Source organism: Equus asinus, chromosome 13 (assembly GCF_041296235.1).
Source record: "Equus asinus isolate D_3611 breed Donkey chromosome 13, EquAss-T2T_v2, whole genome shotgun sequence".
Taxonomy (NCBI): domain Eukaryota; kingdom Metazoa; phylum Chordata; class Mammalia; order Perissodactyla; family Equidae; genus Equus; species Equus asinus.
The window spans coordinates 55,196,487-55,212,190 of record NC_091802.1 but is presented as its reverse complement, the minus strand read 5'-3'; the positions used below and the strand labels follow the sequence as shown (position 1 = coordinate 55,212,190).

At 47.1% G+C, this 15,704-nt stretch overlaps 1 protein-coding gene across 2 annotated transcripts in view; it reads right to left on the bottom strand.

Moving 5' to 3' along the window:
- Positions 1-15,361, bottom strand: part of RAB37 (RAB37, member RAS oncogene family) — a 61,007-nt gene extending 45,646 nt beyond the window's left edge. The window contains exon 1 of one of the 2 annotated variants that reach the window (XM_014839742.3): positions 14,614-15,361. In XM_014839742.3, coding sequence (XP_014695228.1) covers positions 14,614-14,685 — 72 coding nt within the window. In that variant the 5' untranslated portion in view covers positions 14,686-15,361. The remainder of the gene's footprint in view (positions 1-14,613) is intronic. The other variant, XM_070483585.1, reaches the window with a different exon arrangement.
- Positions 15,362-15,704: the final 343 nt, after the last annotated feature.

Below are 15,704 nucleotides of genomic sequence, written 5' to 3'. Positions count from 1 at the left end.
GACAAGCTATGCCTGGGGTCACAGGCAAGTGCCCCAGCAGGTATGGGGGCTGCAGAAGTGTTGAATGGGCCATTATCTGTGTGTCCTGGAGTAGCCTGGCTTCTCACAGCTGTGGACACCCCAAGTGGTCTGGGCGATGTGGCCTTGGTGAATGGCCATCCCAGCGTGCGCTACTCTTTGCTCCTGCTCCCAATCCCCGAAAGACGATCCCTTTGAATCTCAAGGGTTTTGCCATCCTGGAGGAATTTGCCGAGCCCAAGCAAGCTTACACATTCTTGGGCTGGTCATTTAAGCTGGTTGCGTCAGAGTGGGACTGTTTTTAACTCAGGCTGTATCAGGATTTACAGAGCAAGGAGGGCCTACAGAGAGATCTTTGAATGGAAAGGCTCAAAGCAGAGCAAAGTTAGAGTGAGTCGAAATATAGGAATAAAAGTCCTAAGGGAAAGCCTTGGGCCAGTGCGTCACTGTGCCATTTTAACTATTATGCATAAAGTGACTTTATTGCCGAGTTTTTAATTTTTTTAATTTTTTAATTTTTAAAAACTTTTTTAAAGATTGGCATCTGGGCTAACAACTGTTGCCAATCTTTTTTTTTTTTCTTCTGCTTTATCTCCCCCCCCCCGTACACAGTTGTATATCTTAGTTGCAGGTCCTTCTAGTTGTGGGATGTGGGACGCCGCCTCAACATGGCCTGACGAGCGGTGCCATGTCCACACTCAGGATCCGAACCCTGGGCCGTCGCAGCGGAGCACATGAACCCAACCACTCGGCCACAGAGCCGGCCCATATTGCTGAGTTTTTAAGCAGCCAGCACCAAACAGAATCTATATGTACATGCTTGTGTTGGATACTAAGGAATTCATCTTTTCTGGTAATCTGTCACAGATGCTAGTGAAGAATACTGCCATGAAACTTTCAACATAAATCTAGAAACACAGGGAAGACTAGAATTCAGCTCACTTTGGTTTGGCTGGAGGAGTCTGGCTGCTTCTGCCTTTATCTGGATGGTGGATATGGGCTGGAGATGGAAGGTTCTGGCAGCCTGCCTGAGGTGAGGAAGGGCAAATCAGCTTAGAAAGACAGATCCACTCTGATCACTTGTAATTGCCTTATTCAAGCTTTTAAAAAGGCATCTACCACATATATCGCTGGATATCATGTTTTTACCCAAAATTCCAGCCATTCGGATTGGTGGCTGTCTGAAAAGAGACCTTTTCATGTCCTCACAGATGGAGTTGACTAGCCCGTGACATTTGTGAAACCCGTCCAGTCCATTCCACAGCTGGACAGGGCAGACTTCCGACGGGTGGTGCTTGCCGGAAGCGTTCAGGTTCTTTAGGGCTTGGGTCACGACTGCAGGAATCTGCCTGAAATCCAGCCCAATCTGTTCAAGCCTCAGCTAAAGTTTAGAGAGTGCTGGGGAAGTAGTCAGGGGTGGGGGAAGGGAGGCAAACATATGCAAGAGGTTTGAAAGGAAGCTATTTCATAATCTTTAAAGATTGGTGTGTTGGCGTTGTCTCAGCCATGTCCGGCTGCTCCATAAGGTCTCTGCCAAGGCATATTTCGGGTGCTGGACCAGCACCCTTATTGCAAGGGAGAGAGAGTTCAGATAGGGTTCCTATGGTCTGAGTGGGGGTGGTGTTTACTATTTTGCTGTATGGTTTCCAGGAAAGCACATTCTGTGAAGACAAACTCCAAGACGCTTAACCACTCAGCCCTGACTGAACCTATTCATAGCCTGCCTAACGTTGCTGGGGCTTCCCTCCTTTGGTTTTTGAATTATTAATATTTAAAGATTCCACTTTATAAAAATAGTAGGGTTTGGACAGTCTCCCTTTGAGAACTATGTGCATATTACTGGCTTTCAGAAGACAGAGCCTTTTTGAGAGACAGTTGAGGGAGAAAAATATACTGGGCTAATAATCTTCAAAATACCTGATTAAGATAAATGTTGGATTGAAGTGAGGCTGAAGGCTGCCTTTGCTTGACACCTTGAAGATGGAGTTCATAGCTGCTCAGCCTTGGAGGGGATAGACTGCTAGAAGCGGTTGATCTCATGTACCCATAATTTTTTAGATCGAGAGGGACTGATGTAGTGGTCAGCTTTTAATTTTACCAAGTAGTGCATTCTTACCCAATGTAATTAGAAATCGATAATTGGTCAGTTCATTGAAAAAGTTGGTTAAATCAGGAAATCGTAAAAGATATATTCTGTCTCTAAATGTTCTATTTTGACTCAAAATATGTAAACGTGCAGTAATTTGCTAGTATTTTGATGTGGACTTCAACCTTTTCTGCGCTTATATCTGCTGGATGAAGAGGCTCGTTGCATTTTCTGCACAAACCACGCCGTATCGTGTTGGAGTTCCAGTCCCAGTTGCTCTAATATGGAGCAAGACATTCTGGATGCTTATGAAGCAATCTGATTGCAAAACCCTTTTTCATTGTTATGTTTTTACTCTGAATATTTTACGATTCTCTCACTCATTCCTAATTTGACAGCATTTTTAAAAAATGACATGCTTACATTGAGTCTTTCCAAAGACTTCCCTTTGGTTTTTGTAGAAATAACAGTTCTCTTTTTGTTCACACTCATTTCATTGCTCAATATCCTTTCTGTTTACACTCAATTGATCAGTTTATGGATGAATTAATTAAACTACATAATTGTGATTAACATGGATGACCGGCCGAAACAAGTTTGGGCCTGAACACAGTTGATTCTTGTTAAGCCTGCACATTGACAGGTGAAAGCCAAAGTGAGCGAGCCTTTAGGAGAAGAAGCTACCCATTGCCACAGGTGTAAAGTCAGTGTGTTTCACCAAAAGACTGAAGGGTGTTGGTTGATCTAGTAAGTTGGTTAGGAGAGGGATCAGCTGAGAAAGTTTCTGCTAAACCATCTGTTATGACCATAATTTCATAAAAGAAAGGATTTGAGCACCCCAAGTCGGAATAGTAGGCAGTTTTTCCCAAGGAAGGCCAGTTGGTAACTTTATGCCAACACGAATTTATGGTGTGTGCACTTCATTTCCTACAAATTGATTGACACTTTGCTAGTACTCACGTATGGACTAAGGGTTGGCGGCCATTGATCTTGTTCACACTGTTCTCTAGACATGGATCTTTCCAGCATGTCCCAGCTGGTGTAGTCTAACATCCCCCTAAAGGTCTCTAGTAGTCATGTTTGTCTGGACGCTGACTAAGGTTGTCACTCATAAGGGCCCTCTGGCTCTACCTCAGTTGGGTAAAAGGCCCCTTCAATCACTCAGATTCCCCTGCCCAGCACAAGCCCTTCCCCAAAGTAGTCCACTGTGATGGCACACTCACATGGCTCTGTCCCGAGGGTGTGTGGTTCTTGCATCAAGGACGCGTGATTGACTCATGGTTCAGCCAAAGGAAACTCTGAGGACAGGTTCAGAATTAAGGAAGGGGTAAGACTCTGTTCCTAAGGGTCAGCAATAGAGAAGAGGCGTTCTGAACCCTTGTGTGGTAGAAAATCTGCTCTTGGCAGAAAGGAAGAGAATCTCCTCTGGTGTTCACTATAGGGTCCAGTGTAAAAATTCCATCCTGGGGAGTTTCTGAAGGCTCCCTCATCCTCCCCATCATTGCTTCCTATCTTCTGTGTCTCAAACCCAGATATTTCCCAATCCTGTCATTTATTAGCTTGTTGATTCATTGTAAGTTACAAAATATTTGCTGTATACTATATGTCCATATAACATGTATATGTTATAAAGGATGATGAAACAAACACACACATACTCGCCACCCTACTGAAGAAATGGAACACTACCAATACCACTGAAGCCACACAACTCATTATTTGCCATTTTTTTTCTTCCAAGAAGGAATATACTTGCATAAGGGGTCTAGGGGTCCATCACAACCCTTGGCCCACTCTCCTTGCCTTTGTAAAGTTATTAAAGTCATCAAATGAGCTGGTTTGCATTATGTGGCATTCTGTACTAAACTGACAAGTCTATGCAGGTCTTTCTATTTTAATAGTATTTTTCCCACTCAATAAAACCAGAAGCCAAGGCCCAAATGTGCCTTTGTGTTATTTAAGGATCTGGCGATTGGTCTGCCATTCAGAAAGCAGCCACATCGAGTTTCCTTCTAGCATTCAAGGATGATGAGTGTTTCTGTGACAAGCAAGCAACAGGCCACAGCCCCTGGTCTCAGCCATACTGCCCAGAGCCTGCCCTCTGGTTATTGGAAAGAGTTGCAAAGTTCAGACCATGTACTCATTTCAATATTTCACATGGCCTTTGCAAGATTACTAATAAGCCACAAAAGCAGAAGGACTAAGCCCTAGAGTCCCGGTGTCCTCCCACTGAAACACCCCGCTGTCTGGCGGATGGCGAGTGAAGTAGAACCAGAGGAGAGGGAAAGCGTTTTGTCTTAAAATGTGATGAGACATGAGAACAGAAGTGAGAGAAAGTGGAGGTAAAGTGAAGGAGATTCTGCTCCCGAGCGGTCTTGGTGTCGGGAAATCTTGGCTTGCTTTCCTAGGGTTGTGATCCTGCAGTTGGGTTATGATGGAAGCAAGTCCCCAGGGTTGACGTTGCTTGGCTCCTCCTCTCCTGAGACCCAATTAACGGTGACTCACTGCATCAGATCCACTTTCCAACGGCGTCTGAGCAGCTCTGGAGGCCGAGTCTTGAGTCCGCCTTGTGAGCGAATGGCCCCAAAGGCACTGACTCTGCCCCCGTGGCTGCCCAGGGCCAGGCTGAGATTGTCACCAGGGCTGCACTAGAATTTCGGGAGGTCCCTGACAGAAGGGGCTTGAGGCAGCTTCCAGCTTCAAGCCTCTTTTTCCCTGAGGACCCTGGGGGTCCAGGGAGGGACATGCCAGCGTGATAGTGGCCCAGTGTTCAAATCGCAAGTACAAGCCTGGCTTACTTCTTCCCCAGCCCTATGTAGGCTTGCCCGAGGCTGGAGCCTTGCCCGTCCACCTGTGGGTGTTCTAATCTGCCTTCCATGCATGCTTCCTGTGGCCCATGCCCCTTGCAGATTGCTGTCCTGCTGGGTGCAGCCGTTCTTCTCCAGGGAACACCACTGCTGACACAGTGCCAGCCCTGGGGGAGGGACACTGCTCGCCTCTTTGCCATTCTGCCCTGAGCATAAGATAGTCTTTCCCCGGCTGCTCACGGCTCATCTGGAACCAGGTGTGGGGTGAGGCCAAAAGAAGGGAGATATGACCCAGAGAACAGCTCAGAACTACTGCACAGACCTGGGCTCAGACCCTCCAGAGATTCTTATTTGACAGCAAGATGGTTACATAATTTGTGGGTCCAGCATGAAATATTACGGGGCTTCTGGTACAAAAATTATTAAGACTCTCAAGATGTTGACAGTAGAGTATTAAACCAAATGTGGGCCCTGTGTGACTGCCCAGGTTGCACACCAAGGTTGCCTTGTTTGGCAGCCTTCAGCCTCACTTTTCATCTGCCTTCATGCGGCCACGGGCTGCTCACACCTTACCCCGCACTGGAAAAATCCAGGCGTCTTTGCACTAACTGACTGTGGTCCCAAAATGAGGAGGAAGAATGTCCCCTCATTCCAGCCTGAGCCTCGCCTTCTGTGTCCCCATCCTATGCCCCCACATCGACCTCCTCCCCAGGTTATTGCAAGCTGAGTCATCTGGATCCCCCAGAGGAAAATCTGCTTCCACCCATAGGGTGAGGTCTGGCTCCTCGGCCCCAAGAAGCAACTGCCTTAAAGGATGACATCAGTTCATTTCCTAAGACCGGTTATTAATAAACTAAGTCTGGTTATCCAGTCTTAAATGACACTATGTGTGGGGAACAATGAGCCAGTTTAGGTGGGAGAGTGAAAAGTTCAGGTCATTTCCTTTTCAGTCACCTCTCATAAGAGATTTTAAAATATTGGGACCAAGCCTCTCCCAGGGTTACCATGGGGGCATCTGTTGTTTTTGCATGACTAGCCTACAGCTAACAGCAACCCCCATGATCCTTGGAAACCACTCTCTTCCACTCTCAGTTAATATGGCTTCGGTGGGACCGACTCCACCATCAGGGGTGGGCGTGTGGCCCATTTCAGTCCCCAGATCCGGCTGAGCAGCATCCCCAGGCTTCTCAGTTACACGAGCCAGTGAATTCTCTTTTTTTGCTTAAGATAGCTTGAGTTGGGTTTTGCCCCTGGCAATCAAAAGGGTCGTGACCACAAGAGTTTCCCTTTACAGGAATAATAATGCCTGTGCTGCTCACACTCAGCGTTGTGGAAATCACGAGACAACTTATGTGTGAGTGCTCTGCAAACTGTAAAGTGCTGTTTGAATGGAATGACCAAGGAAGTGCAGTTGGCTAATGGCAAAGCCAGGACAAAAGCCCAGGTTTTTTGACACCCCAGGCCCAGTTCTCTTTTTTTGCTAACGAGCTACCTTCTGCTCTAAGAAAATCAGTGAGCAGGGCAAGTGGTGGCCAGAGCAGGTGGCAGACAGGACAGGGGGTGGACAAGGCGGGCAGTGGAACAGACAGGTGGTGGTCAGGGACTTCTCTGTGAGGCTTTCTCACGTGTTTGTGGTGCTGGACTACGACATCTGGAGGAGACCTGGCTCTTCAGAGCAGTGAGGGTCTTGGACGGTATGACCGCAAATCTCCTCTGGCCTTTCACCTCCGTCTTTCGCAAGCCTCTCTTCACGTGCCAGCCTGTCATCCCAGGATTTCTGGGCCCTGGTGTCTTTGAGTTTGACTGGACGTTTTCTGGCTCAGATCTTTCGAGATGTTCAGGGAGGAGGTCTGGCTTTGCTTCTCTGTATCCGACTCTGCCACGAGTGGGCCACAGATCTTTGCTCTGGGTATTTCCCAGAAGTGCACTGGGGAACCCCTTTCTTTCTTGGACATGGACTTGGAGGGGTTCCTGTTTTGTGAGCCCAGAGCCATTCTGACTTTCAGAAGTGGGACCCCCCCCGCTCCTGGACCTGTGGATTTTGCAATCCTTCTGATCAGTCACTGAGTCAGGACCCAGAACTTGGCAGTCTGAGAGAGCTGCAAGCATTTGGCTTGGTCCTCAAGGATCCACTTTGCACCATGTGAGATGAGAGGTCCATGACCTTTAAAAAGTCTTCATGGGCACTGAAGTTCATGCGTCATATTGGGCTGAAGTCATATGTAGCCTGAGTCATCTCTCTGTGCCAGCCCACTGACCCATCCAGCCTGCCAGACTCAGCTCCTTGTGGGGTGGGGAACAGGCGTGGTTCCTGGGTGCTCAGGAACACCCACGCCCAACAGAAGTTTGCTGAATTGATTCTCAGGATTCTTAACCAGAAATGTCCGATTTCAAGGAGGGGAGGGCATGTGGAATGGGGCAGTGGTGGGATATAAGGAAATGGCCCCAATCACCTTTTTTTCTCTTTCATGGTTCTTTCCCCTGAAACCACACCCCTAAGGCCCTGACATAGGCACTGAGTGAGAGGGAGGCAGAGATGTGAGATGACAACTGTGGATGCATCTGATGGGGGCTCCTGAAGAGGAAGAATCCCCCCTGCTCCCTCCCTTTCCTCCCTCCTCACAGCCAGGTCAAGTCCAGGGCATCCTCAAGCTCAAAGGCAAGTGGTTCCTACAGGGATACAGGAACTGGAGATCTGGAGAGAATAGACTGCCTCTCGACCTAGGTCATGGTTAAGCACCGTGGAGAGAGGCAGAGGTCAGTGGGGAGAGGACCCGGGGTAGAAGGGGCCACAGGAGTCATAGATTGAGGCTGTCCTCATAGTGTAGCCAGCTATTAAACCATATCAGAGCAATATCACTGAACGTCTGTGTTCTCCAAGTTTCTTTTTTTTCTGGATTTCATGCTTAGCAAACCACCCCCTGATTATAATGTGGTCTGGCATCTGGGGCGATGCATCAGCCTTGTGAGTTTGATCAACAGGAGCCTGCCTGAAGGGATGGATCCACTCCAGGCTGAGTGAGCAAAACTGGGTCTCTGATCCTACAGAGCTGGGGGCCACACACTGCACTGCTGTCAACACCCTAAAGGAGTGACAATCTGTGACCTCCTTGGTGAAGCCCTTTGCCCTCTCCTAACTCTAGCCCTTTGCATCTCCAGCTTGCTGGGGTTTGAATCTGGGCTCCACCACTTGTTAGCTGGGTGATCTTAGGCAAGTTTCTTAATGTCTCTGTGCCTCAGTTTACTCATCTGTAAAGTGAGATTACTATAGGGTTGTTGTAGGATTGAAAGATGTAAAGTGTCTAGAATAGTGTCTGGCAGATAAGTGCCATGTAAGAGTCTGCTGTTATTCCCACAATACCTACCTGCTGTGACCTTGAGCCAGTAACTTTATTTTTTTCCATCTGGCCTCTGGTTCTCTATTTATAACATGGAATTAATAATAACATCTACTGGAAAAGGCGTTTGGTAAGTAGAAAGTGTCATGGCACATATTAAAGTTTTTTTGTAAACTGTCAAATGCTCCACAAGTGAACCAAGTGTTTATTTTTACCATTTATTATTAACGGTTATCAGTCTCACTGGGTCCTTCTAGATTATGGGGCAGAGATGATTTTAATCCTTCTCAGTTCATAATCTAATGAAACCTGAGAAGGGGACCCTGGGAAATGGGAAGATCTGGGTAAAGACAAAGCTCTGGGACTGCCCCCCACAGAGGAGGAGGTTTCCGAGGGGCTGGACGAGGCTGTGTCTCATCTGGGCTGGGTCCGTACCGTACCGGCAGCTTCATTCCCTTCCAAAGGTTAATGGCTTCTCAAGGTGAGGTTGGGAGGGGCTGGAAGAAGCAGGGTGCTACGAGTTCCTGACTGTCCCCTGGGGATGTTGCTCTGACACACTGGCAGCCCTGCTTTTTAATAAGCAGACTTACTGGGAGGAGTGTGGCTGCAAAATTCAAATGGCAGAGGGAGAAGGAGGAGGAGGGGAAAAGTTTGCTTTGCTTTTAAAAGGCCCTTAACGACAAAAGATAAAGAAGGACAAAGAGCAAGAACGTGTCGTCACTGGCCCTGCCTGTACCTTGTGAGAGGAGGGGTGTGTGCTGGTGGCAGCCAGGGGCAGAGGACCAGAAGCAAGAGGAAATATGAGCCAAGTTGGTTCAAGACATCTAAAAGCATACCTGTGGCATTTGCAGAAGCACAAATTACTGAATAACATGTTCATGTCGGGGGTAAAAACTGTCCACTGATAAGAGAAATGCGAATGAGGGTGGGAGCAGACACCTACACCAGTTCAGGGAAACAGGAACAATCTCCTGGGGGAATTCTTGAGCTCTGCTTGTTTCAACAGTCATGTTATTTTACCACTTAGGACCTGGCTACCTTCAGGAGCAGGGCGAGGTCTTGCGGGGGCTTTGATGGATGTGGTCAGCGAGGGGTTAAGATTTCTAGATATGTTGTTTGCTGCTGGCTTGGAGCTCTCTTATCTGGCCTCGGAAAACCTCCTCTGGTTGGCTGGTCCAGGGCTGCTCCCAGCTGGGGAAGTGCATTGCCTGAGTGCTCTGCAAGCTAGCAAAGGAGCTGTGATCTCCATTTTCACTTGCAGTCTCCAGGGACTGCCTCTCGTGCCTGAGAAAGGGAGGATGGAGACATGGAGTGTGCTGGGCTAAGTTTAGAGACACTTCAAATTTCCTGTTCAACAATTCCCCAGCCTGGTTCTCGCCTGTGGCTGTTTATTTCCAGCAAAGCTGGGTTTCCTGACCTGAAAATGAAGGAAGCCAAAGCCCTTCCCCAGAACAGCTTATAGGAGGAAACATGAGCACACCAGCACCAGGGAGCCTCAAGTATTTCCTTGCAAAAGGCCCCAGGGACTCCAGATTAGAGGAAAGAGCACTGGCAGAGGGAAGCCCGAAGAGCTTGGAAAATGACTTTGGGACACTGGACTGAGTCACCCTCATTTCCTGCTGAGGTTATCCAAAAGAACCTGCCAGCACCACTCCCCAAGCCAGCTGGCTGCTCTGGGATCCGGGCAGGACCGACAAACTAGCCAAGGGAGTCCCAGATGAGGGAGATCGTCAGTGCTGTAACATACACTTCGTTTATTTATCAGAAAGCCCCGAGAGCAAACAGGAGAGGGAAACAGCAAGAGGGAAACAGCGAGAGGGAAACAGCAAATGGGAACATTCCACAGGGAGCAGCTAACTCTTCTTGGCTTTCTCGTTTGTCCCCGAGCTGAGGATGGAAATCTGGCGATAATTGGAGCCAGTGCTCTCACTTTGGTTTTATATATTTTTCCTTAAAAAAACCCCAACACTTTATTGAGTTATGATGGACTCACTTTGGAAGTAAAATCTCTTCACCTACAGGGTGTGAATTTTCCCATGGAATCAGATTCTTTGACCACAAATTTGTGTTCCGTTAAAACTGTTTAAGTGAAAAAAAATGCCCCGAGGGATAGAGAGTGGTAGAAGGAGACAGAATAGCGGGTATGGCCTTTTGCTGGTTAATTTGTCTTTCCTTAGTAACAGTTTCTGGCAGGGAAGGAAAATGCTGCTGAATCTAGACCTTTCTCTAGGATCAGTGGGTGACGCCCCCATGGGGCATGGAGGCTGGCTGGTGTGTGGAACTCTTCTCTTTCAGATATCAACTCTTAATCAGAAGCCACAAGTGAGAGAGGATCTGCCTTAAAATTGAGGTCAGGAGTGACCATTTCTTCCGGGATTATCCCACTGTATCTTCTTGTATGTTTCCTAGGGCACTTCTGAGATGCTACACAGTATTATAGCAATTTGTAATTTGTGTGCACGTCTTATAGGCCATGAGATTATTGAAGGTGGGAACCATTTGTGTGTGTGTGTCTGTGTTTTCTCTATAATGCCCAGCATAGTTTCTTACACCTTGGAAAGGCTCAGTACATGTTTGCTGAATGACTGGATGAGGGATATAGAAGTCACAAGATGAGCAGTAGAAGAGGGGAGTGAAGGACAAGTGTAAGAGAGGAGGGAGAGTAGTAGAGATGACCTGCTTGCCTTTCCCACTCACCTAGAAGAGGTATTAGGGCGGAGTCAGAGGGAAGGGGAGTCCCTTGTAGGACAGAAACCTTTTGTCTGTATCTCCCCAATAATTCTATTTTTTCCAACAAGGACCAAGCCCTGGATGAATGGATAGATGGTCCATGTCTTCCTGCCCCTTGGTCTCTGGTTTTTCTGGGATGCTATGGAGGAGACTGACTTTGGCTTAGTAATTGTTTGTCCCTTTTGGAACAAGATTGGCGTGTGGGCGTTCACCAGAGAGCTGGTGATGGTGAACTAGGAAGTAAGCTCTTGAACTGAAGCCTGTGTCCTAATTCACTGTCTTCTGGGGCAAAAGCTGCCCCTCTCTGTGCTTCATTTTCCCAGAGCTCACAGTCAGGCCCTGGCACAGCTAGAACCCAATCCTGTTCCTGAACCCCTAACTCATATTAGTGCCCTTGAGGGCTTCTGAGTCTGTACAGGTAGGGAGAGAGGGCTGGGAGTTCTCTGAGGGAAAGAGCAGCAAGGTTTTTCACATGTTTTAAATTATTTAGTTGCATCAAATATTCAGATTTGTGAGAACAACAGCAACTCTATTTAAAAACTCCAAGCATGTGATGGATGAACTCAGTGTTTCCAAGCAGCTCCCAACTCCCAGCCGATGCTCCAGGAATATTCGAAGAGTTACTCAGGCTCGTCTGGGGCAGCCTCCAACTCCTGGGGTCAGCTAAAGCGCAAGTGCCTGCCAAGGCTGACAATGTTTGGCATATGTTTTTCTTATAAGTGAACTTGAATGACAGGTTTCATTGCATCTCATACCTCACCTCCCAGAGAAAAGAGATGTTCCGCTTAGGAAATCAGGGTGGGGATATTCCCGTGGAAGGCAAGATTTTTGCATAGGTGGGTTGTATGAACTTAACCCTATGGGATTGTGCCTGCGTGTTTGTGTGTGTGTTTCCTTGTTTAGAGCTTCTGCTCTTCTCACAAAGCTTCATCATTTTAGGTGAGACCAAATGTGACACCTATTGAAGTTGCTCTGGAGCCCAAGATGTGTGCCCTAATAACAACCACCATTTAAGGAATGCTTCCCATATGCCAGAGACTATATATACATACATACTTACATATCTATATTTTACATTATATTATCTGACATCCTCATTCAACAAACAACAAGCCAGGTATTATTGTTCCTATTTTATAGACAAGAAAAGTAAGCTTCACACATGCTGTTCAAAGTCACAACAAGGTCTGTTTGAGTCCAAGCCTGGGGTTTCTTTCCATCATGTAGCAATGTCTCTTCTCTGGCCAGCTCCTAGGACTATCCTACCTAAAATCTGAGAGTCCTGTCAAAATCTTAAATGAAACTTCTCCCTCTATAACGGTAATTTCTGGGGAGGAGAAGGCAGAGGGTGTGTGGAAGGGAGCATGTGGGGGGTTTCCGGGAATCTGGCAAGGTTCTATTTGTTCATCTCGGTAGTTGTTACACACAGGTCCTTACTTAGTGATAACCCATCAAGGTGTACACAGAAGATTTTGGCTTTTTAATGTTTCTTATACTTCAATAAATTCCTTTTTCTTAGCAACTAGTGTGGGAGGGGAGCCCTGCCTCTCATGGCCAATATGTTCTAATGAATCAACAGGAATTCCTTGGACTCTATTATATAGCAAAATTAAAAATGATACAAATATGTTGATACCCTACCTCTTTACAAAAGATTTTTAAGTGGATCACAATAGAAATTCATTCACAATAATAAAATATTAAGAAGAGATGATCAGCACTGTATGAAAAGGAAAAATTTCTACATACATATGTCATTCTGTTGGGTACCACAGAAGGTTTAAGCCAGTTTCTGCTCTCAAGATGCTCACAACCAAGTTGAAGAGACTGAGCATTTACTATTAGTAAGTAGACACTTGTCTTCAAACATATCAGAAGTTGTAGGAACGGGCTCTCTCCCAAATTGGTGATCAATAAACCCAAAGGAAGTGGAAGTTCTCACGGGCTACAGCCTACATTTTGTGTGTGGGTAACTGAGGTGGGAAAGACCACACTTGATCAATTATTTGAAAACTTTGACCTCCAAATCTTAAAGCTTTCAAAATGAATGTTTATATCTTTATAAGATGATTTAAACTTGGAGAGGCTCGTCTATCTAGTCACCAGGATGCTTTTGTAATTAATTTGTAATTATGTTACTTTTACTTGCATGCACTTTCTACTAGGGTTAAATTCACAACCTCAAAGAAGACAGATCTAGTTCTAGTTTACTTCAAACTATAATAGTTTTAAAACTTCCTGACTGGGGCAGTTGCTATAATTTTTTCTCCTTCCCTATTCCCTAGGGTTTCAGGGACCTGGAGGGAGAAGTCACACAGACTATTCAAATCTACAGACCCACTTCCTTTAATAGTTGATTTTCCTTCATTTGTGACAGAAATAGCCAGTGTAGCACAAACCCATGCATCCAAAACTTTAATGTGCATATTTATTTCTTGGGGACCTTGTTAAAATACAGTTTCAGATTCAGTAGGTCTCGGGTACTGTCTGAGATTTCACATTTCTAACAAGCTCCTAGGTAATGTCAATGCTGCTGATCTATGAACTACGCTTGTGTAGAGAAAAGAACATTAGACTTGGAGTCGTAATTCCTGGCTTTTAATACCAGTCCGGCCATTCACTACCTTGTTTTCTTGGACAAGTCACTTTGCCTCTCTGAACTTTAGTTTTCTCAAATACAAACTGTGTAATAGGGGGAGAGGGTGGATCAGATTATTTCAAAGCTTGCATTCATGGAATTTTCAGAGTGGTATTTTGATTTAAAAAAATCTCCAACTGTAGGACCGTGTACAGCCTTTCAGGGGACTGAAGGAAAAACCAGAATTAGCAAAGTAGGACATTTAAAGGTTGAATGAGGAGGGCAGACAAAGGGCTGAGGAGCAATAGTGACTTCTTATGACAAATACAAGGCTCTGATTTTTCCAAGGTGATGAATTTTGGATTAAACAGTGTTACCTAGAGAGAGGTTGCCACTTTTTCCCGACAATCACTTCAAGAGGAGACCTGCTTTATTGAGAATTGCGTTGCCTAAGAAACTTGAATGAGGGAAGCAATGGATGAGTTAGAGCTTTGAAATAACCAAACACTTTCAGGAGGCTGAGAGTGAGTCATGGCTGGAGGGCAGCTTTCTGGAGCCATGAGGGAGTCTGGTTGGAAAACAACAGTTTATTTCTGCTGCAGATCATTTCTATGTTTAATTTCAGCAAGTTGGCCAGGAATTCAGGTCTTTGACCACAACTACCAGGCTTGATGGGGCCAGAGCTTTTGAGGCAAGGGTGGGAGGACAAACACAGCCTCCCACAAGGGTTACAGAGGGCAAGGGTGCTCGGGGTACACAGGAGTTCAAACGGATGAGAGGCAGGAGGGAGCGAGTGAGAAAGGGACACAAGTTATTTGAATGAATGAACGAATCTCCTGGCAATCTGAGCCTCTGGCAGCGGCCCCTCCGCCAGCGTTCATGCATCTATCTTTTGAGCAGCAAATAGGATCAAACAGAAAGGGTTCCCCAGATTCACAGATAGGGGTCAGTTTCTCTTTAAGTCCCAAAGCCAAATCAGGAGAACGGAGAGAACTCCTGCTGACGGCGCCCTCTCCCAGGGTTGGGGTAGGGCGGAGTACTGGAGGAGATTCTTACCTTATGCAGGACGTGCTCACTGAAGTCAGGGCCAGCTCCCCCCTGGTAGGAGTCGAGTCTCTGCAGGTCCATGTCCGGCTTCCAGCCCTCTGTTTCCCGCTCTCCCCGCGCCCTGCGTCAGCGCTTTCAGAAGCTCGGTCCGGCTGCTCTGGGTGCTGCAGAGTCGAGTCTGAGCCCCGCGAGCCGGGCCGTATCCGGGTTCAGCACTGGACAGCTCCCGCAGCGGCTGCGGCGCGGTACTGGGAGCGTTCAGCACCCGCAGCGATGCCGCCTCTCCGCGCCCAGGACCAGAGTTCTGAGATCCCGTCCGCTCCAAGTCCCCCGTCTCGTGACTCCAGGATGCTGGGAGGGACGCAGAATTTCAGTCCAGCCAGTGGTCCGTGCGTGCCTCATTCAGCTCCCGGACTCGGGAGGCTCAGCATCCCGACTGCGTTCTCAGGGCGTTGCAGTCCCGGGAGCTGATTTCCAGTGAACGAGCATCCCCGTCACCCTGCAGCTCAGCTCTCCTCCCGCGTTTGCAGAGGAGAAGCCCTGCGGCGCTGGCGCCGCTTCTCTTTTGGTCCTTGGACAATTCCTTCCAATATGTATGACGTCGGTAGATGGTGGGCCTTGGGGAGACCTGAAGTCCCAGAAATATTTTGCAAAATTCTGCTTAACCGCATTTTCCTAGGGAGAGGGTCCAGAGTTTTAGCTACACTGTCTAGGATGCATGTGACCCCCGAAGGTTACAAACAATTGGCTCAGGAGAGGCAGAATTGTGGTTTGGTTAAGGGCACAGGCTCCAGAGCTCAAATCTTGGCTCCAAAAATCATTGCTAGTTGTGGATCCTTGGCCAAGTGCCTTAACCTCCTCTAAGTGTCCACAGAATGGAGGTAGTAGGTAGTACCCACCTCATGATGTTGTCTTGAGGGTTTGATGAGTTAATTCATGCAAAGAGCTTAGAATCGTGCCTCACATGTATTAAGAACTCAGAGAATATTTGCTATTATGCTTTAGGCAAGGGGATGGGGACCCCCGGCTACCTCCCACAAACACCAGGGGAATCCCACTGCGGAAACCGAGGATTTGCCGTTACGTCCCCACCTGGAATA